At 61.9% G+C, this 19,735-nt stretch overlaps 3 protein-coding genes across 5 annotated transcripts in view; 2 read left to right on the forward strand and 1 right to left on the reverse strand.

Annotated features, from left to right (window-relative positions):
* ADAMTS13 (ADAM metallopeptidase with thrombospondin type 1 motif 13) overlaps positions 1-978 on the forward strand; it is a 31,977-nt gene extending 30,999 nt beyond the window's left edge. The window contains exon 31 of the mRNA XM_027104367.1: positions 554-978. Coding sequence (XP_026960168.1) covers positions 554-718 — 165 coding nt within the window. The 3' untranslated portion in view covers positions 719-978. The remainder of the gene's footprint in view (positions 1-553) is intronic.
* A 507-nt stretch (positions 979-1,485) lies between these two features.
* CACFD1 (calcium channel flower domain containing 1) lies at positions 1,486-11,239 on the forward strand. Of its 2 annotated transcripts, none has more exons than XM_027104365.1 (5): positions 1,486-1,682; positions 4,658-4,730; positions 5,302-5,427; positions 5,961-6,060; positions 6,284-6,520. In XM_027104365.1, the coding sequence occupies exons 1-5, from the start codon at positions 1,562-1,564 to the stop codon at positions 6,323-6,325; spliced, it is 462 nt and encodes a 153-aa protein (XP_026960166.1). In that variant the 5' UTR covers positions 1,486-1,561; the 3' UTR covers positions 6,326-6,520. The 2 variants fall into 2 exon arrangements, with proteins under 2 accessions (XP_026960166.1, XP_026960165.1); XM_027104364.1 differs by lacking the exons at positions 5,961-6,060; positions 6,284-6,520 and adding exons at positions 8,463-8,570; positions 9,137-11,239 and having other exon boundaries at positions 1,492-1,682.
* A 679-nt stretch (positions 11,240-11,918) lies between these two features.
* On the reverse strand, positions 11,919-19,237 carry SLC2A6 (solute carrier family 2 member 6). 2 transcript variants are annotated; one of them, XM_027104337.1, is made up of 10 exons: positions 18,857-19,237; positions 18,145-18,307; positions 16,950-17,156; positions 16,215-16,314; positions 15,373-15,469; positions 14,797-14,944; positions 14,059-14,167; positions 13,617-13,802; positions 13,262-13,407; positions 11,919-12,401 (listed from the first exon to the last, which is right to left on the reverse strand). In XM_027104337.1, the coding sequence occupies exons 1-10, from the start codon at positions 19,060-19,062 to the stop codon at positions 12,246-12,248; spliced, it is 1,518 nt and encodes a 505-aa protein (XP_026960138.1). In that variant the 5' UTR covers positions 19,063-19,237; the 3' UTR covers positions 11,919-12,245. The 2 variants fall into 2 exon arrangements, with proteins under 2 accessions (XP_026960138.1, XP_026960137.1); XM_027104336.1 differs by having other exon boundaries at positions 14,797-14,949; positions 15,373-15,584; positions 18,857-19,234.
* Positions 19,238-19,735: the final 498 nt, after the last annotated feature.

The raw sequence follows: 19,735 nt of genomic DNA on the forward strand, positions 1-19,735 counted from the left end.
TTGCTGGGCTATAGGACCCACTGAGTTTACTTCTGATCAAACCCCTCAAAATCATTAGCGAGAGAATGGGAGAAAAGTTTCCTCCACTTATTCACCAACAAATGCTTATTGAGTTCCCTACAAGAATGAAATAGAAGAGACCTTTTCCAATGTAGACTGCCAGTTCACCCAGGACCGAAGCCTGATTTTAGACCCTGATGTAATTTTACCAGAAGAGTGGGCCGAGCCCTCCCCGATGAGGTTTTCATGTGTTCTGGGAGAACTGGCATCTGTAAGGTATCAGCTCCCTGGAGGAGGCAGCCTGGCCTCTGTAATCAAACTAATCTGGACTCAAATCCCAGCTCTGGCGTCCTGGCTGTGCGTCCCTGGGGAAGGAGCACAACTTCTCTGAGCCTCAGTTTCCTAGGTAGAATAATGGTGTCTTCCTGATAGGGCTGTTGTGTGAGGAGTAAATGTGACCCTGGGTATATGATACCTTGTATATTAAGGGCTCGTGAATGCTAGCTAATTATCATTTGTGGTCGGTCCCTTGGGGCTGCCCCTTTCCTCCCAGATCCGGGATATCCACAGCCTGAGGACAACGACATTTCGTGGGCAACAGACGCTCTACTGGGAGTCAGAGGGCAGCCAGGCAGAGATGGAGTTTAGCCAGGGCTTCCTGGAGGCACACACCAGCCTTCGGGGCCAGTACTGGACCCTCCAGGCTAGAGCTCATTAGCCTGACGATGCCCCGCATCTCCAAGCACATCCCTCAGTTGACCAGCGGTCACAGTGGGATGCCTCCTCCCGGTCTGGGAAGGGAAAAGAAGGAACCTGACATTTATGAGCACCCGTTAGGTGCCTGGCTTTCCAATTCGAATTCCCTCCAAAATTAAGTATCTCCTTTAGGGCTTCCTCCAACGTGCAAAACGTTAGAGGGTGGGAGGGGAGACTCTCCGGAAAAGCAGCTCCCAGCCCCTCGGGTACCAATAAACGGAACGTGAGGTCTGAGTGGCGTTTTCTTTACATAACCTGTCCAAATATGGCTTGAAAACCCACCTCCCCACACGGCAGGGATTCCGTGGCCGCGGTCGGGCTCCAGATCCACACCAGATCTGAGCAACCCCCTGGCCACCCCTAGCGGTCGTCTTCCTACCCAGGGAGGAGAGGCGAAGGAGTTGGGAGTCCCGATGGGGCCCTGAGGAGGGCGCACCTGATAATTCTCATCGAAGCCCCGCCCCTATAGTAGTCTGGGTGGGAATGTTTGACCGCCTGGGAGTCCTGCGGCGCCAGGACCCGCCCCCTATGCTAATAAGCGCGAGCCCTTAGGGCCCTCCTCATCCAGGTCCCTGCTGGCCCCGCCCCCTATGCTAATGTACACGGGCCCGCTCGGGCGCACCTACCTGCGGCCCCACCTCTATGCTAATGAGCACGAGCCTCTCGGGCGCCCCTCTCCCAACCCCGAGAGCCCCGCCCCCTATGCTAATAAGCGGCCGCCTCTCCCACAAGGCAGCGCGCCGGGACGACGCGGCCGGCTCCGGAGCCCTTTGTGAGGGCTGCGGGAGCGCCGGACGGCGGCACCATGAGCGGTGCGGACGGAACGGCTGGGGCGTCCGTGAGCTCGGCGCCGCCCGAGCAGGAGGAGGGCGTGACATGGTGGTACCGCTGGCTGTGTCGCCTGTCGGGGGTGTTAGGGGCCGTCTGTGAGTACCCAGCCTGGGGGAGGGGCCGGCGCTGCCGCATGCCGCGCATGCGCGCCCGGCCCCGCGCCCCGCCCCCCCGGTGGCCTCCCCCCGCGGCCCCCCCTCCCCTCGGGAAGAGGCCGGCTTGGGGCCGGGGTGTCCGGGCCACGCGCGGCTCTGGGCCGCGGCGGGGGCGGAGGGAAGCCGGCGCTTCTGCGGTTGCTGTGGTTACCGGCCCGCGGCCTGGGCTCCTGGGTCCGGGGCTGTCGAGCAGCTCAAGGGACGTTCCAGGAGGGAACGACGCGGCCGAGACTTGCTCCTCCACGGCTCCTCCGAGCGTGAGGGCAGTGCGGCACCTACTCCGGTGGCCTTCCGAGATTGCCCAGATGCCAGTGCTGAAACCCGGGCTCAGTCTGGTCCGGAGGCCGCCTCACCTGTTGACTCGGGTGTGGGTGCGGGCGGCAGGCGCCTTAACCTTTGGGCGAAGGTTGTTTATGAATGGGGCGGGTGCTGGCCAGGCTTCCTGAGGGCCAGGCGGTCCCCACGGGAGGGCCAGGCAGTGAGCTGAGGGAGGCGGCCTCTCCTCTGGGTCCGCACTGGAGGCAGTGCGCTTCCCCTGATGTCAGCTCTCCCTCCTGCTGTCAACTCTGCCTCCACCGTCCCTCATCTCCCCTACTTCTACTCCCCACCCCGCATCGCGGACACGCACACCCCGACCTCAGGTTTCCTGGAAAGCTAGGCGCTTTGAGCGCAGTCCCCCGAAGAACATAGGTAGGAAGGCAGATCCTTCCAGAGGCAGGTCTTCCAGAGGCAAGCAGACCCGGACCGGATATGTCGAAGGAGCACCTCCTTAGGCTCCCCTTCCAGTCTCGTGGTCCTCGCAGGTGGATGGAGGCTGGACGAAAGTTCAGCGGTGATAACGGGCCAGGCCCTCCCTCCAGTCACAAAAAGGCCTCTGAGTCCCTGTCGTTGCCCTTCAGAGGGAGCATGTTTTTGACTTTGTAGGAGAGACTGGTCAGGGCTTAGACATGATCCTCTGGAGTCTGGGTAGCTGTTTCCCTGACAGATCAGAGTGAGGCTGCTGTGGGAGTGACAGTGATGGGGCGGGGTGGGGGGGAGAAGGGAAGGGGCCTGAGCGTGGCCTGTGGGCTGTCACCCTCCTCCCTCCATCTTGGGGTCAGCTGCCCCGCCAACTCCCTCGTTAGCCCTGGCGTCGCATCCAGTTCTGCGCTTTTCGAAGTGGGATTCTTGGGCCACCCCAGGACTTCATGGTGTTGGGGCTGCAGATGACGCTTCAGGAGAAACCTGTGACGTCGCTCTGAAATGTCCGTTTTACCTGCAGATTTGGGGAAAGTGCTTGTCGTGTGAATCCCAAATAGTATATAGTACAGAGTAGAATGCAAAGCACGGAGGAGTTTTAGAGATGAAACTGGAGTTCAGCTAAGCCTCGTGTTTGCGGCTGGTGGCTGTGGCGTAGCGTCACCTTCCAACGCAGTGGGGGGTCTCGGGAGAGGCGTTTCCGCAGGGTCCTGAGCATCAGCTGGGGGCCAGAGCTTGGGAGGAGATAGGCTGCACGGGGCACCTCCCTCACCTGGCAAGAGTGCTGGACACCCCGAGGGGACACCTTCCAGCCCTTGATGGTTAAAGGGCTCCTGGCTGGAGCCTGTGTGTCTGGGTTGAAGCCTGGTCCTCCCCCAGGGTTGGCTGTTGGTAGGTAGTGGGGTACAGGTGACGTGCCGACTGCGGCAGGAAGTATGGGGCGCTGTCAGGTGAGACCAGGCACGGCTGACGTCACGCAGGGGCAGTACTGTATCGTGGGCGCTCACGTCCATGGCCCTGGGGAGCCTTGCTGCCTGAATGTGTGTGTGACCTGTCCCAGGACAGGTGCTGCCTTTAGTAGGCGGGAAGTACATCTGTCGCTGGAGGAGGCCTTGGCGGGGGACGTACGAGGGCGGTCCCGTTGCAGTTTGGGTTCACTGCATCTGGTTTCCTCTTCCGTCGTCTGCTGTCTGCATAGGGTTACATGGGAAAACCGGAGAATTCCAGGTCAGGTGCAGAGGGAGCTGCTGCAAGTTTAATGAACTGGCTGCTCATCGCTGCCTCGGAAGGCCCAGCTTCCTGCCCAGCTTCCTGCCCAGCGGCCAGGCGCTGCCGGGCAGACTCCCGGAGTTCTCGGTGGAGCCGGGCTAGGGGCTGTGAGAGAGGAGGGAGGCGACTGTGCGGACCCCTCGGTGGGATGCTGTCGGGAGGGGTGAGCGAGGCTCCGCATTTGGGGCATCAGAGAAACCTCTTTCCGGGGTAGGAGAGGATGCACCCTCCCCGCTGCAGACCCTTGGTATTTCAGGGTGGGTGGGCTGGGCTGTAGGGCTGTCCTGTGTGCAGGAGAGAAAACAGGCCTGGAAAGGTGAAAAGAACATACGCAAAGTCACTGGGCTGGCGGGTCAGTCAGAGCTGGGATTGCGATCCAGGTCGACCTGGTCCTGATTTCTTTTCCAGGAGGGGCAGCCCTGTCCCAGCCCAGATCCAGAGGACTTCTCTCGTGGCCTGCCCTGGGCACGGTGCCGCCTGCCCTGGCCTGAGCCCTTGAGAGACGTTCTCTTTTTCATGCTACGCACCTTGTGGGATGGGTTTTGGGACAGCTGGGGTTCAGAGGGCGGGCTTCTCCAACCCCAGAACAGAGAGAGGGCGGGATGTCCACGCTGCCTCGCTGAGCCCCTAGAGCGAGCCAGCTCTGGGGTCCAGCCGTACCCTGGCCGTGAGGTCTGGGCCAGCCACTTGGCCTGTCTGAGGCTGCGTCCTCACCTGTTCATGGAGTCGTTGTGTTGGCCTTGCTTGTCTCTGGTGGCAGTGGGGAGACGTCTGGGTGCTGTAAGAGCCAGGTGCTGGGGTCGGAAGGGGTCTCGTGCTTCCACGAGCCGCCATCTGCCGAGGTGGCCTGCCCGCGGGCTCGGTCCCTTCCTCCCTGCTGATTCCTGCCCGTGTCTCTTGCTTCCAAGCTTGCGCCATCTCCGGCTTCTTCAACTGCATTACCATCCACCCTCTGAACATCGCGGCCGGCGTGTGGATGATGTAAGTAGCCGTGTGACCGTCCTGCCGGGGGGTGTTGGGGTGTGTGGATTTCTGGGCACCTCCCAGGTGGAACACGAGTGAGCTGAATTGGGTTGACTGGTCTGTGAGGGTTACTGGGCACCAGTGGTGTGTGGGAGACCTGGGGTGGCATTAGTTGCGTGTGTTCCTGCTCTGGGGCTCAGGGGGTTCTTGGGGGCCAATGGGGATAGCGAGGGTGCTTTCCCTCCACGGTGGGGGTGGATGGAAGGGCCCGGCCCGCTGTGAGGGCCCAGTGTCTGGTCACGGTGACTGTGACCCGGACACGGAGAACCCAAAGGCGGGAGCAGGCACCCTTGGCGTGCCACCTGGGGCCCAGCTGTCCCCAGCGCAGACACGTGCCGCGCTCAGGGCTCGCCGAGTTCCCTCCTCCAGCGAGGGCATGCCGAGGGCGGGCTGTGGCGGTGGACTGGCTGCCCTGCTCCGGCTCCTCCTGGAGCCCAGAGCGTGGGGAGCAGCCGGGAGCAGGCGGAGGGGCCCTGAGGGGGGCGGGGGACTCGCCGGCCTGGGCGCCAGCCTGCTCCTCTCTCTGCAGCATGAACGCGTTCGTCCTGCTGCTGTGCGAGGCGCCCTTCTGCTGCCAGTTCATCGAGTTTGCGAACACGGTGGCGGCGAAGGTGGACCAGCTGCGCTCCTGGCAGAAGGCCGTCTTCTACTGCGGGTGAGGGGCCGCGGGCCGGGCCTGACTCGGCTCCCCCAGACCCTGCTTCTGCAGGTGACAGTGTTGGCCGGGCTGGGCGGACGGCTGCTTAGTTTACTCTCGGTAGAGGTTTAAACAGGGATGGCGTTTGTGCAGAGTCACATGAGGGACCCGCTCTACGATGGGACCCAGCGTCCAGGGCTCTGCGTCTGGCCTACAGGTCCAGCCGCACAGTATTCAGACGTGAGATGCGTACACCTCGCAGCAGTACGTGTAATAGAGAACGCGAGAAATGCCTGGACTGTGGGCCCATCAGTTGGGAGTTGTAGAGCAGATTCTGGAAGATCCGTATGTGCCTCTGTGCAGCCTTTCAGGAGTGTGGCCGATCGAGATGTCCTGACGTGAACGGGGAAAGAAGCAAGTTATAGAACAAAAAATAGTGCCTTCCAAATACGCTTTTCTCTTATTTTCCCGCATCTGACAACAAGTTCAGTACGTAGTACCTCCCATCCGAGCCGTGAGATTGAACTCATCTGTGGGCGTGTTTAATGCAGCTTCCGGCGCGGTGCCTGGTGTCCGGGAGGCCCTCAGCAGCGTCCGGCAGCAGCAGCCGAAGTGGTTGTGTCTAGATTATCTTTAGAAATAAATATGGAGGTCGGGCTTCCCTGGTGGCGCAGTGGTTGAGAGTCTGCCTGCCGCTGCAGGGGACACGGGTTCGTGCCCCGGTCCGGGAAGATCCTACATGCCGCGGAGCGGCTGAGCCCGTGAGCCATGGCCGCTGAGCCTGCGCGTCCGGAGCCTGTGCTTCACAACGGGAGAGGCCACGACAGTGAGAGGCCCGCGTACGGTAAAAAAAAAAAAAAAAAAAAATATGGAGGTTTTTATTTTGAGGGTTTCTTCCCTTTCTGGAGGCCAGTAGTTGTGTCAGAGCACAGGATACGTGCTCAGCTCTAGAGCCGTTTTCCACTGTGTTTAAAGCACAGAGGAATACGAGACACCACGCGTCGGCGCCTCCTTTGCCGGCGTTCCTGTTTCTTTTTAATGAGTTAAAAATGCTAACAGTAATATACATTCATTAAAAATAATGTGGAAATAAAAAGTTGTTACCCAAAGCCCCACTACTCGTTAACATTTTGATATGTGTCCTTTCACTCTGTCTTCAGGCATTTTCTAAAACCTGTTTTCGCACAGTTTTAACCATTACAAGTACATTTGTATCCTGTTTTTTTTTCCCCTTAAAATCATGGTAGAAATATTTTCAGTATTACCACAAAGGCTTCGTAAGATGACTTTCTAAAAAAATTAATTAATTAATTTTTGGCTGTGTTGGGTCTTCGTTGCTGCACGTGGGCTTTCTCTAGTTGTGGTGAGCAGGGGATACTCTTCATTGTGGTGCATGGGCTTCTCATTGTGGCGGTGGCTTCCCTCGTTGCGGAGCACGGGCTCTAGGCACGCGGGCTCAGTAGTTGTGGCTCACAGGCTCAGTCGTTGTGGCACACGGGCTTAGTTGCCCTGCAGCATGTGGGATCTTCCAGGGATTGAACCAGGGATCGAACCCATGTCCCCTGCATTGGTAGGTGGATTCTTAACCACTGTGCCACCAGAGAGGTCCCCATAAGATGAATTTTAATGATAGGAATATTTATTCCGCTGAACGTATCATGCTTTTCTTCATTTGTAACCTGCAGTACAAGTCAGGCTGTGATGAACATCTCGGTGCTGAAACTTTCTGTGTTGATGATGATTTCCTTAGGATCTATTTCCAGGTGTGGGGTTATTAGGTCAAAGATTACAATCATTTAAAAGATTTCAATATGTGGCCAAAGTGCTTTCCAAAGAGGGTACCTGAGTTTCTTCTGTCTTTCCCCTGGCCCAGGGCCCTGTGCCCTTTTCACATTTGTATCTGTTATCTAAGGTAAAATCTTTTTCTGTATGTTTTTTACTAATTGCATTTTCGTTTTTGGTAGTTAAGGGTCTAGCTTCCTTTTCGCCTTTTGACATTGTAGCATTTTACTTAGTAAGTTACATGTGTTTCTATATTAAAGAGTTCTTAGTTTTTTGCTATATTTCCTGCAAATGTATTTCTGGCCTGTTGTTTGCCTTTAGTTTTGTTTTTACAGATTTTTCCCCATGGTCTTTTCTTTTCCTTAGCAATTTCTATTACTTAGAAAGTTTATAACTTCAGTAAAACCTCGTGATCACACGTCCCGCCCAAATGGAAATTCAGGTAGAATTCATTTGGTTGAGTCCGAGAAGAGTCTAAGAAGAGTCTTGTCTTCCTCGTGTACAGGGTGTGTGTGTTAACCCAAATCACTGCCACCAGTCTGGAAATCCCAACCAGGACCGGGCATCGGCCCCATGGATACTTAAGCCAGAGTGGACACCTGTGTCCGGGTGGCGCCAGCCTGGACCAGGCAGAGCTGCCTCGCCACCCAGTTAGCCGCTCTTGGCGTGCACCTTGCCATAAGGAAGCCCCGTGTCTTGTCCCCTTAACCTTTGGGATCTTCCTTGTTGAGATACGGCTGGTTTTACTGCGCTGATAAGAGCCAGCATTTATTTAGTGCTTATGCTGTTCCAGGCGTCGTGCTTAACATGGCTTAACTTAACATCCCTTATCTCATTCAGTCTCAAAGCCTCTGAGGTTTGATCCCCACCTTACCGTAGAGAGGCTGAGCCTCCTCAGTTGAGTAACGTGCCCCCAGTCGCAAAGCCGCTACGGGACTGAACTGACACTGCATTTTCTGGTCTGCCTGTTTTTATGCACAGGGCTTTGGGCCATTTTGGTGCTGTTTAACCCTATTTGGATCACAGATCCTTTCAAAAATCTGATGAAAGCTTTGGGTCCTCTCCCCAGAAAATGCACGGAATTTTACAGACAAGTTCACGGGTGTTTGAGGACTTTACGAAGCCCGGCTGTGCACCTGTGCCCCACCTGATTTCTGGGGACCCTTCCTGTTCCTGGCTGTCTGGGAAGGGGGCTGGGTGAACCTGGGAAGCTGGAAGTGGTGTCGTGGCCGCGGGGTGGTAGTGCCCTTTGACCTCTGCTTCTCCTCTAGGATGGCCGTCGTTCCCATCGTCATCAGCCTGACCCTGACCACACTGCTGGGCAACGCCATCGCCTTCGCCACCGGAGTGCTGTACGGACTGTCTGCTCTGGGCAAGAAGTGCGTCTGCTGGTCCCAGCCCCCGGGGGTGGGGGATCTTTACTTCCCGCCTCCTGAAGTCTCGCAGGGAGGAGAGGGCTGGGAGTGGCTCCCGTTATTCTGTTGTGGAAACGGAAGCACAGAGGCTGTCAGTGACCCCCATCCATGTCTCTAGGGTGTCCGAGCTCTAGGGAGGGAGAGCAGGAGAATTCACGGGACTCCCTGGTGGCCCCGTCGTGCCTCGTCACAGCCTGTAGCGGGGGTGGCAGAGGCATGGCTACTGAGAGCCTCTTCCCATCGGGGCCCACACCTGGCTCCACGGTCAGCATTCACCCTCTCTCGCGGAGCCCAGACTGAGAATCCAAATCCTCAGCCCAGCAACCCAGGCAGCCTCTGTCACTCTTAGAGGTGACAAGATGTGTCTCTGCCATCATAGCAATAGGGTCTCTGCCTGGGGAAACTGGAGGGCCCACTAGGCTCTGTCTGCGGGCCACACCTGGGTCACAGGTCAGGAATGGGGCGGAGGCTGGGAGGGCTGTGTGTCTGGGGTCCGTCCCCCGTGCGGCGCTGACTGGCTCTCTCCCCAGGGGCGACGCGATCTCCTACGCCAGGATCCAGCAGCAGAAGCAGCAGGCGGACGAGGAGAAGCTCACGGACACCCTGGAGGGGGAGCTGTGATGTGGTCGGGGGGCCCTCCCGCCCCCCCCGTCGGCCCTCTGGTCTGTGTGAGCACGTCCCCGAGGCGCACTGACCCTGAGGGGCAGCCTGGAAGAGGAGCCTGTGTCCAGCTCCCTCAGTCCCTCTCACCTGTCCCCGCACCTGGAGTCCTCCTCTGTCTGTCCCTCCCCCAGATTGGCATCACCCCAAGCCAGGCGCCGAGGGGCTGGGATGAGGGCTCTGAGGGCCTTGGCCAGCATCGAGGGGATGGGAGGTAACGGCAGGCAGCGGGGGCCTCGGGGTGATCCAGGCCTCGGGGCGTGAGGCCGCGCGGAGCCTGCAGAGCTCTGCAGACGGCCCGCCTGACCCCACTCTTCCCAGCTCGCGTGGCCTGCCGGCAAGAGGCCCCTGGGTGGGTTTCCAGGCTTACACAGCTGGCGGGACCCCCGAGACCTGCTGAAGGCCCGCGAGGAGCTGCTTTTGGGGACTTTGGTCCCGTCTCGAGGTGGGAGGTCCATCAACCCAGCCCTGGGCATTGGCCACAGTGGCCTCCTCTCAGCCCTCCAGGCAGGAGAGCATCCCGTAAGCTGAGCCACCTGGGCTGCCTCTGTCCTCCTGTCATCAGGGCGGAGCGGTGTCCTGCTGCCCACACCCCCTGCCACTCTGTTCTCCATGGGAGCCCACAGCGCTCCCGACCCGCGATGGCAGCCCAGGTAGTGACCTAGCCGCTGGTTGGGGTGTGCTCCCTCCCCCGGTTCCCGGGAAGCTTGGACTAGCACGGAACCAGGACACTTCCCGTGGGCCTGGCCAGCCCTAGGTTGTCCCCATCCCCCAGGCCCCGGTGCTAAGGACGTGCGGAGGGCAGGCTCTCCCCTGCCCCGCGGGGCTGCCCGTCCACCTCTCTGGTGTGGACCTGCTGACCCCACCCCCCGCCCTGTCCTCAGGGAGCTTCCTGCCTTTTGAGAGCTGGGCAGAGGCTAGAGCCGCCCCTGCTCCCACTGTGAGCTGCCCCACTGCGCTGGGTGCCAGGCCACCAGGGAGCGGGGCCTGTGTGGACGTGCGCGTCGTCTCCCCAGCCTCCCTCCGTGCGCCGTCCCTTCCTTCTGCCCTGCCCACCGGCCGCTCTGGTTGCTGGACTGGTTTCAGCCATTGGCGTGTGTGATAGGCCTGGCCCGCCCGGGTGGCCTGGGGCTCAGCTCCTGCCCCTCCCGGGACCCCAGGCTGGGCCTGCTCTGGGCGCCCAGAGCCCAGGGGCCAGCTCCTGCTCTGTGGATCCAGCCCCAGGGCTGCGCCCCGGTCTTTGCTTCCCAGAGGGACTTTTCATCTCTGGGGTTTGTTAGTGTTTGAGGCTGGGAGGGCAGGCACTGTCCCGGGCACAGCAGCGTCCCCCAGCAGCTGTCCAGGGAGCCTGACACGTGCCTTCAGGGGTCCTCCAGGACCAATTTCCTCAGGCCAGCACTGGGTTCAAAGGGCTGTGGGCTGTAGGTCTCTCCAGGCCAGCAGGGTGTGTGCATGTGTGTGTGTGTGTGTGTGTGTGTGTTTGTGTGTGTCTCTCTCCTGCGTGTGCCGTGAATGAGGCCTGTCTACCTCCCAGGAGGAGCAAGGGCCCTGCCTGCCCCTCCTGGCTCATTCTTACCCAGGAAGTGGGACTCTGGGGTCACTCCTACCCCTGCCTCCGGGGCCTTGCTGGTGGGGGTCTTCTTGCTGCAGGAGGAGAAGGGCTGGCTGTGTGTTGAGGAAGCTTGCGCTTCTGCCCTGTGAGGAAGTTGGGTGGGCCCTCCAACCCCTCAGTCACAGGCCAGAGTGGGCAGGTCACTTGACGAGGTTCCGAATGAGCGTAGCCGAGCAGCCCCGGAGCTGCGATCCTTCTCCCAGTCGGGGGGTGGGTCCCACCTTGCCGGGTGGTGGGAGGGCGGGGCCGCCAGGGCCCTCTCCCTCTCTGCGGCCCTGGGCTCTGTCCTCCTGGTCCTTCTTTACTCTCAGTGTTTGGCTTGTGTTTTGAGCAATAAAGCCTGGTGGCGGTCTGTATGGTCTCCCGCGTGGTCCGCCTGTTACCGTCTCCCTCCGGGCCACTAAGTAAGCGGTAGGGATGCCCCAACCCTACACCGGCTGAGCAGGGGCCAGCCCCGGGAGTAACTGCCACGGTATCGAGGTCCCCTATGCTGCTGGCCCTGTGCCGGCCTGCTCCCAGCATCTCAGGCAAGGACGGTGGCTTGGCCGAGCTCGCACAGCTAGGAGGGGCTGGAACCCCAAGGCCGGGGGCCCACGGCCCTCGCCTCTTCCTTCTGCCTGGCTGTGGGCAGCTTGGGGCCGTAGAGAGGTGGCCTGGGGCAGCAGGCCCTGGCGACCTCGGCTGAGAATTTGGGTCCAGCCTGGCTGCTGGGGGAGCTCCCCCACCTGGAGTAAGCCCCACTCCTTCCTCTCCTGGGCCGTGGCCCGATTTATTTGTATAAATAGGGTGAGCACGGCTTGAACTCGAGCGCTTCCTGTTCCCAGAAGGCGGGTGGGTGTAGGAGGGAGTGTCCACGCTGGGTCCTGGCCTTTGGGGGTCCAGGACGGTCCGTGCGGTGTCCATAGGCCTCACAGGCCCAGGTTTCTGTCTTGGTCCCCAAAGCCAAGAGGCTCAATGGCCGCCAGGTGATCAGAGCAGGAGGAGGGCCGACGTCCTGTGCGGAGCCGCTCCACCTCCACCGCCAGCAGCCCTGTGTGTCCTCGGCGTGGCCCTCCACGCGTGAGTGAGCACTAGGCCCGAGGTCGCCCAACAAGGCCTTGGCCCCGGGGCCATGTGGCTGCCCTCTCCGTCGGTGGGTCTGGCCGATGAGTGGGTGACACTGGGGCCACCTGAGCCAGGGCCGAGGCTGGACGGGGTGCTGCCTGCCCAGAGCTGGTGCGTGTGCCGTGCCGTGAGGCCTCTGGCCGGTCCTCCTGTGCCCTGGCTGGCGGCGGGTTGACACCGCCTCCTGGACGCGGGGTGCAGGTTTGGGGCCCCGACACGCTCCACCACCCAGTGGTTTGGCCCTCAACGGTGGGGGCCCCGCCCTAGCGTAGGAAGGACCTCCTCCCGCTGCGGAAGAAGGACTCGATCTGCTCCAGCGACCGGCCCTTGGTCTCGGGCACACAGCAGCCGGTGAAGGCCAGGTTCACGGAACACACGGCGGCAAAGAAGAAGAAAGGCGCCTGCAGGCCGAAGGCGTTCTGGGGGAGAAGAGGGGCTCCGGGTCACAGGGGAGCACTAAAGGCCCTTCGCCCCAGCACCAGCTTGTGGCCCTGCAGGCATCAGCCAGCCTGGGGGGCAGGCCTTCATCTCGTTCCCCTGCTTGGACCAGCCCCGGGTTCCCCACCGTCTCCAGCGTGAAATCCAGGTGCCTCAGCAGGGCATTCGAGTCCTTGAGGGGTGCAGGCAGCCTTCCTCTGTGCTGGGCCCAGGACTGACTTCTCCCAGCCGGAGCCCACCCTGCCCCAGACACCGGCCTCTCTCCTTGGTCCCAGTGCCCACCTCTCATTTTCAGCTGTCCCACATGCCCGCTTGCAGCAGGCCTGCCACCACAGCGTGGCTGACCTGCTCGGGGCGCCCCCAACCCTGCCCTGACCCACTGACTGCACCAGGCTAGGCCCCATCCAAGCTGTCCCCATCGGATTCTCCCACTTGGGAGCTGGGAGCTGGAACCTGGAGGTTGTGGTTGGCTTCAGGACCTGCTGGGGGTTTGAACCAAGAGGCTGGGTGAAGGGGAAGGGGATGGGGAAGCATTCGACGGAGAGACCCAAACTGCCCACCCAGACAGAAGGCCCAGATACCCCGGAGGGTGACAGGCAGGGCAGGTGGGTGTGGCTGTCTGGACTTGGGTCCCACCCTGGCCTGGGAGGTCAGTCACCTGACTTCTCCCAACAGTTCCCTGAGCCGAGTCTGTTTGCTGAAATGCATGTTGTCACTTGACGGCCCTTGGCCTCCGCGTGAAGGGGGTGTGTGCTAAGGCTGAGGGGACACGCGGAGAAGCCTCAGCACGGCCCTCGGCACCGGCCAGAGAGGCCCCAGGTCCCCGGGGCAGAGCACTCACCACCACCAGCAGGAAGGACTTGGTGAGGGCAAAGGCGGTGAGCCAGCTGACGAGCACGCAGAGCCCCGAGGCCACGCCGCGGGCCCGCAGGGGCAGGATCTCAGACATGAGGAGCCAGGTGATGGGCCCCCAGCCCATGGCGTAGCCTGCCGGAAGCGGGGAGGGGCGGGCTCAGAGCCCATTTGTGTGGGGGGGGGGCGGGGAAGAAGGCCTCTCGTGTCCCCCTGGAGCTGCTGAGGGACGGCTCCCCAACCTCCGGGATGGCAGTGACACCGCCCACAACACCGGCGCGTCCCCGCACCTCACACCCAAGACAGCCCCGTCCCCAGACCCCGTAGAGCAGGGCCACACCTACCCATGATGAAGAGCATGGTGGCCAGCAGGGGCACCAGGGTGAGGTAGCTGGTGGGCATGGCCAGGGGCTGCTCTGTGCCCCCGAGGGGCACACTCTCCAGGCCCATGGTGCTGTTGGGGGTCAGAGGCTTCGGACCGAAATGGACGTACAGCCCCAGCGTCAGGTTGGCAGCAAACATGCTGGCCGCTGTGGACAGACAGGTGGCCCTCGGGGGGCCGGGACCCTCTGAGCCAGCACCCCTCAGCGCCCTGTACCCCGTGTGGCCCAGTCCCCTGCAGGGCAGCCAGCTCCCACCCAGCCCGCGTTTGGGCTCCTGCCACACCCAGCATGTGTGTCATCATCAGCTGACCCAGGCCCCCTGGCGCTCCCACCGCGAGGGCTGGCAAGACACGTGGCAGCTGCTGAAGGAGTGAATGAGTGCAGGTGAGCAGCCTGTGCTCACCTGAGACAAAGAGCAGAGCCTTGCGGCCGGCCAGGTCCATGGTGAGGGCGGCAATCAGCACGGACAGGAGCCGCACAGCTCCCACGATGGCTGCGTCATCCTCAGGGGGCTGCAAGGAGGAAGCCCCCGGGGCTGAGGGACCCCAGCCTGCTGTTCCTCCCCGCCCCACCGCCCCCGGCCAAGGCTCTGCAGGGACCGGCCCCAGGCTCAGCTGCTTTGTGCCAGGCGGTTTCGCTGGTCACCCAGCCCGGCCCGTGGGGCCTTCGCAGGCAGGGGCACAACTGCTGTGCCCACCACCAAGCCCAGGGCTGGCACCGGATCCAGGCGTAACAACAACTTGTAGAACCACGCTGTCGCTCATCTTCAGACCTCATCTCCCTCTGAGCCCCAGGAAGGGTGGATGAAGCCATGCTGGCTTCGCAGAGGAGGAAGCTGAGGTTTGGAGGGGAGGTACTTCCTCAGTGGGTGGCAGATGCTCTGAACCTGGGGTCTGTGGCTCCCGGGGGGTCTATGCTTCTATAGAACTGGTTTTCCTGGTAATTCTACCTTATTTTAAAACATGCAAGCTTCGTTTACAAACATTCCTCTGAGAACAGGTGGTTGGCCCAGAAACAGTTAAGAGACGCTGGTGTCTGCGCGTGTGCGTGCACCCCAGACCCCGGCACAGAGCAGATGCTCCGCGGGGATGCCCTCCCCGGATCTGGGGGCAGAGCGGGTGGTGTGGGGCCGGGCTCTCACCAGCAGGACGGCAGTGCTGTCGAAGATGGACTGCAGGTAGACGAGGATGGGCGTGATGCCCGTCAGTTGCTGCAGGAAGCGCATCAGCAAGGCGATGACGATGGGGCGGTACATGTGGGGGTCCCGGGCCTCGGCCCACGACAGGTGGCTGCTCTGGAGGCACGAGGCTGCCGCTGAGGGGGCTGTGCCCACCCCTCCGGCTGGCACCAACCTGCCCTGGGCTGCATGGGGCTGGGTAGGAGGCTCCCCTCTTCCCTCCTCCAGGGAAGATCCCCAGCACAGAGGCGACCCTGGCTCTGGGGACAGGCCCGGGGACCCCCGCGTGGACCCAGGCTCTTGGATCAGTGGGTGGGCCAAGGCAGACTCCTGCTTGTCAGTATCGCCGGGCCCCCAGGCATCCACCGCACGGCACATGCGCCCTGGGCCAGGGGCCACGACATCGCACCCCCCCACCCCTTGTTCCTAGAGGTGGGAACTGCTCTTATCCCTGTTCTCCAGGAAAAGCAACTGAGGCTTGTGATGGCCTAGTGAATGGCCACAGCCCCACAGTGCTGTAGGCGCCCACGCCTCCCACACCTGTCTCCGGACGTTGTCCTGGATCTGCTCGAACTCCCAGCGGATGTCAGCGTCAGCCCCTCGCAGCCAAGCCAGGGCCTGCAGCGCCTCCGAGTCCCTGCCCCTCGAGAGCAGGAAGCGAGGTGAGTTGGGCATGAAGCTGAGCAGCAGAATCATGACAAGCACGGGCCCCTCCCCGGCCACGGCCAGCCAGCGCCACGGCAGCAGCAGGCCTGGGCACAAGGAGCGGGTGAGGAGCTGCGGCTGCGCTGGGCCCAGAACCCCTCCCACCGGGGCCTCTGAGCAGCCTCATTTGCCCTCAGGTGTGAGTCCCCGGGCCACCTCCTACAGGAAGCCCACCCTGGTTGCTCCAGGCCTCTGCGGTCTCAATCAAGAGGGGCCACAGGGACTACCTGGCCCCTGGCACAGGGCCCAGGTCCTTGGAGGGTCTCAAGGGCGACGGCAAGGTGATGGAGGAGTAGCCTGAGCAGCAAGGTCCTGGGGCCTTTACCGCCAAACCCCCACCCCACCTCAGCTGGCTGCACTCTGATCACTTTTCTCTATGGTCTTCCCACCTAAGACTATTTGACAGAAAACATTCTGCTGTCAAAAGACAGTTTAAAGGCTGCCAGCCCAAGAGAAGCCCTCCCTGCCCAGTTAGGGGTGGGACCTCGTGACCAGAGAGGCGCAGGGAATTGCCCGGAGGCACACAGCATGAAGGCAGCTATGCCTCTGGCCTCCCAGCATGGAATCCGTCTGGGGGCACGTTCATCCCTTCCCACCCCCGGCTGCTCAGCGGCACCCCGTCACCCCCCGGCCTGCACACGGGGGAGGCGCCTAGAGCGCGTGTGGGTGATACTTGCCAAGGGCGTAGAGAGACAGTGATCCGAACACGGCCATGAGCTGGGGTGTGGCGCCCAGGGCCCCACGGACGCCTGCGGGAGCAATCTCAGACACGTACACCTGCAAGACACATCCCCCCCCACCCCGGCCTCCGCTGAGAACACAGGTGCCCGGGCCCGGCTGAGGTAGCACAGGTGGCCTGGTGAGCCGTGGGGAGCAGGGAGCGGGGGCTTCCAGCGGGGTTCTCCTCCGCATCGTGACTCACGGCGTGGTGTCCCTTGGGCCTCAGTCGCCCTGCCAAGTGGGCAGAAGCGCTCAGCTCTGACGTGGGGGCGTGAGGCTGGGAATTGGGAGGCCTGAGGGCACCCGGACTCTGGCCTCTGCTCCTTCAGGGGCCTTCGTCCCATGCCGGGCTTGCCCAGCCCCCGAGTGGGTGTGTGGAATGGTAGGTATGACGAGGGGGTCCCAGGAAGGGTGCAGGGCAGGGACTTCCCTTCCCTTTCTTGTTGCGTTGCTCAATGTGGATTTTCTCTGATTGAGCAATGTGTCAGGACTCAGGACAGGAAGTTTGGGGAGTCCAGAGCTGGGGGCGGCTTGGGACTGGTGTCAGATTCCCCCCAGATTAGCTGCCCTGGTGGGGCTGAGCTGAGGCTCCCTGGCAAACACATCCCTGTTGGCCAGGGGGCTCCGAGGCCAGGAGGCCTCAGCTGATGGTGAGGCAGTGAGAGGACCGGGGTGGGCAGTCCTGGCCTTACCGGGATGCAGGCGGCTGTGAGTCCCCCAGCGAAGCCCGTCAGCGTCCTCCCCAGGAGCAACATCCAGAGGCCGTGGGCGCCCGCCATGAGCGCATAGCCGGCCGCCGAGGGCACAGCTGAGAACATGATGCTCAGCTTCCGGCCCAGGAGGTCGTTGAGCACCATGGCGCTGAGGCCCCCGGCCGCCGCACCCAAGGTGAACACGGACTGCGGGGAAAGGGTGCAGGGCCCCGTCAGAGCCTAGAGACAGCTGCTTTTCCAGGCTGTCCCAGGAGCCTGGGCTGCCGGACTAGGGCCCTGGATGGTAGTGAGCCTCCTGTCTCCAGAGGGGTACAAGCAGCATGTGGACAGCTGTTTGTTAGGGATGCCACAACAGCTGTCTGCAGTGGCTCTGTCCAGCCTGATGTTTAAATGTCTAGCACTGTGATAGAGCAGGCAGGAGAACTCTGTGACTTGAAGCCCTTGGGATTTTAAGATTTGGGGGTTCTCGGATTCCCTGTCGAGTGGACCAGGTTGGATCCGGTCAGTGACCTGGGCACGGTGCTCAGCCTGTCTGAGCCTCAGTTTCTTCAGCTGCATTATGGGGACAGCGGTAGCACCCCTCTCATAGGGTTGGCCCTGGAGTAAACCGGCTCTCGTGGCAGGTGCCTAGCACAGGCCCGGCACACACTAGGTGTGCAGTCTGCACTGGGTATTATCATCTTAGCTAACGTGTTGTGGTTGTAAATCGGAGGCCGCTGAGATTGCTATTCTAGAATCTTGGGACTCCTGGGGCCTGTGCTCTTCCTACTTACATGTCCACCATCTATCCTGGGACCCTCTGTGCCCCAGCAGTGCTTTTTCCATTAGTAGCTGATTCTCCTGCCACCCCTCCTCCAGGGAGGTGTCCTCTCTGCTATGACAGCCCAGCTCTGGGTGGGGGGATCTGGGGAGCCCTCAGCCCCACTGGGTGGAGGCCTTAAGGGACACCTCCCCACCTGCTCCTTCCCTTCTCCATCAGCTTTCACTTCCTCCTTTTATTTCACAGCCATTATCTGGCCTCACTCCACCCACCCCACCCTGGAGTGGGTGTGGGGGGGGCAGACCAGGGCCCTGGAGGGGGTCCCAAGGCTGACCTTTGGGGGGTTCCTAGCTTGGGACGGAGCTCAGTGCGTCCCTGCCCTGCCCCCCCTCCAGCTCAGAGCATGGCTCTTACCCCGAACCAGGATGCCTGGGTTTTGGTCAGACTCAGGTTTGGGTCCAAGGAGTGCTCCAGGGCTGGGATGACAGGGGACGTGTAGACCAGGGCATACCCGAAGCTGAAGTTGCCCAGCACAGCAGCGAAGGTAGCTAGGAACACCCTCTTGTTCTGCAGGGCCCTGGTGCGTGGGGGGTGCAGAGCAGTCAGAATCTGAGTCCCTCCTCGCCTAACTGCTGCCTGTCCTGAGCACGGTGGCTACCCGCTCAGAGCGCCGTGCTGGGGACGGCTGGGTCAAGAGCTGGTCAGGCTGGCACCTCCCAGGCCTGAGCACCAGCTCCCTTGGGAAACCCCCAGGGCATGAGGACAGCCCTTGCAGCCCACTGCTGTGGCTGAGACGCAGGTGCAGAGCACTGTTCCCACAGAGGAGGCTCGGTGTCTGCCCCCAGCTTTGCCGTTCAAGGCTTACTGTGTGACTTTAGGCAAGCCCCTCGCCCCCTCTGGGTCTCAGTCGCCCTGTCTCTGCCAATTGGGGGCTGGGCCCTGTACTCAGGAGGACCGGCTCCTTAAATAGGACTAGTGTGTCTGGGGCAGGAGGGAACCAGATGGCCCCTTGGTGGCCACTCACCGACAGTCAGTGGAGGCCCAAGATGGGAGCCAGCTGCCCACTGGAGGATACCAGGGCCATCCCTAGCCTCCACCCGCAGACCCTATGCCTAGAGGCTCTCACCCGACCCGCGTCGTCTCCCTTGGTGACGGGGGCGGCTTCTCGGGGAAGGTGTCATAGTCCGGGCCCTCGGCTCCCAGCAGCGGCTCCTGCATGGCCGGCTTCTCCTGTCGGGGTGCGCCGCCGAGGGGCAGGGGCAGCTCCGGCCAGAGGCGCGTCCGGCCGCAGCTGCTGGGAGCATCCGGCTGAGCCCGCAGCTCCGCCCCCATGACCGCGATTGGCTGCGGGGCGGCCCTGCAGAGCGGGCGCCGGCCAATGAGGCGGCCACGAGTGGTGCGGATGCTGAGGATGCGGGGTGCGGCGCTGGGGTGGGGCGGCCGGGCTTTACCCTGTAGCCGACTCGGGTGTAGGGCGGAGGAGCCCGGACGGGGCGGCAGGGTTTTCCCTGGACGCGGCAGGCCCCTCGTGCGCCCCTGGAGGCCCCGGGGCTCGCTTAGCGGATGGGAACCCGCACGGAGGGAGCCGCTTGAAAGTCATGCAGGGCCTGGAGGCAGAGCCCTTCCCCATTCGTCTGTGTCCGCGTCTGGGTCCAAGCTGGGTACCAGCCCTGGGGCGCAGACTGCGTCCCACCCCGGGGCCCAGTTGCTATAAGCAGGAGGAAGCTGAAGCCCAGAGAGGGGCCGTGACGCGCAAAGGTCACACAGCGAACACTTGTGGAGACGAAGGCTGTGTGCTCCGCCTTGCGCTCGACGCCCTCTCTCCCTGCCACATCGCGTTTCTGAGTCACTGCTGTCCCCTTGACGCGGTGAAATCAGGTTCGCGAGTATCTGGGACAGTCGCAGCCGAGGTGTGTGGAGTGAAGGCAGAGGGAGGAGGGGGTGGCGATTCCAGTGGGCGAGACTTGGATTTTCCCCATTTCTGATTGCAGGAGTGACTTGGGCT

This window comes from Aethalodelphis obliquidens, unplaced genomic scaffold (genome assembly GCF_003676395.1).
Source record: "Aethalodelphis obliquidens isolate GAN/ISIS:26980383/991018 unplaced genomic scaffold, ASM367639v1 scaffold7, whole genome shotgun sequence".
In the NCBI taxonomy this organism is placed as follows: domain Eukaryota; kingdom Metazoa; phylum Chordata; class Mammalia; order Artiodactyla; family Delphinidae; genus Aethalodelphis; species Aethalodelphis obliquidens.

Bases quoted from the DNA above. Each gene is read 5' to 3' on its own strand.
- SLC2A6 (XM_027104336.1), bottom strand. From the start codon at position 19,062: ATGGGGGCGGAGCTGCGGGCTCAGCCGGATGCTCCCAGCAGCTGCGGC. The intron at 17,157-18,144 runs GTAAGAGCCATG...CTTTCCCCGCAG, and splicing joins CCCAGGCATCCTGGTTCGGG to TCCGTGTTCACCTTGGGTGC. The intron at 14,168-14,796 runs GTGAGAGCCCGG...TCCTCCTTGCAG, and splicing joins ACAGCACTGCCGTCCTGCTG to CCCCCTGAGGATGACGCAGC.
- CACFD1 (XM_027104364.1), top strand. From the start codon at position 1,562: ATGAGCGGTGCGGACGGAACGGCTGGGGCGTCCGTGAGCTCGGCGCCG. The intron at 4,731-5,301 runs GTAAGTAGCCGT...CTCTCTCTGCAG, and splicing joins GCGGCCGGCGTGTGGATGAT to CATGAACGCGTTCGTCCTGC. The intron at 5,428-8,462 runs GTGAGGGGCCGC...CTTCTCCTCTAG, and splicing joins AAGGCCGTCTTCTACTGCGG to GATGGCCGTCGTTCCCATCG.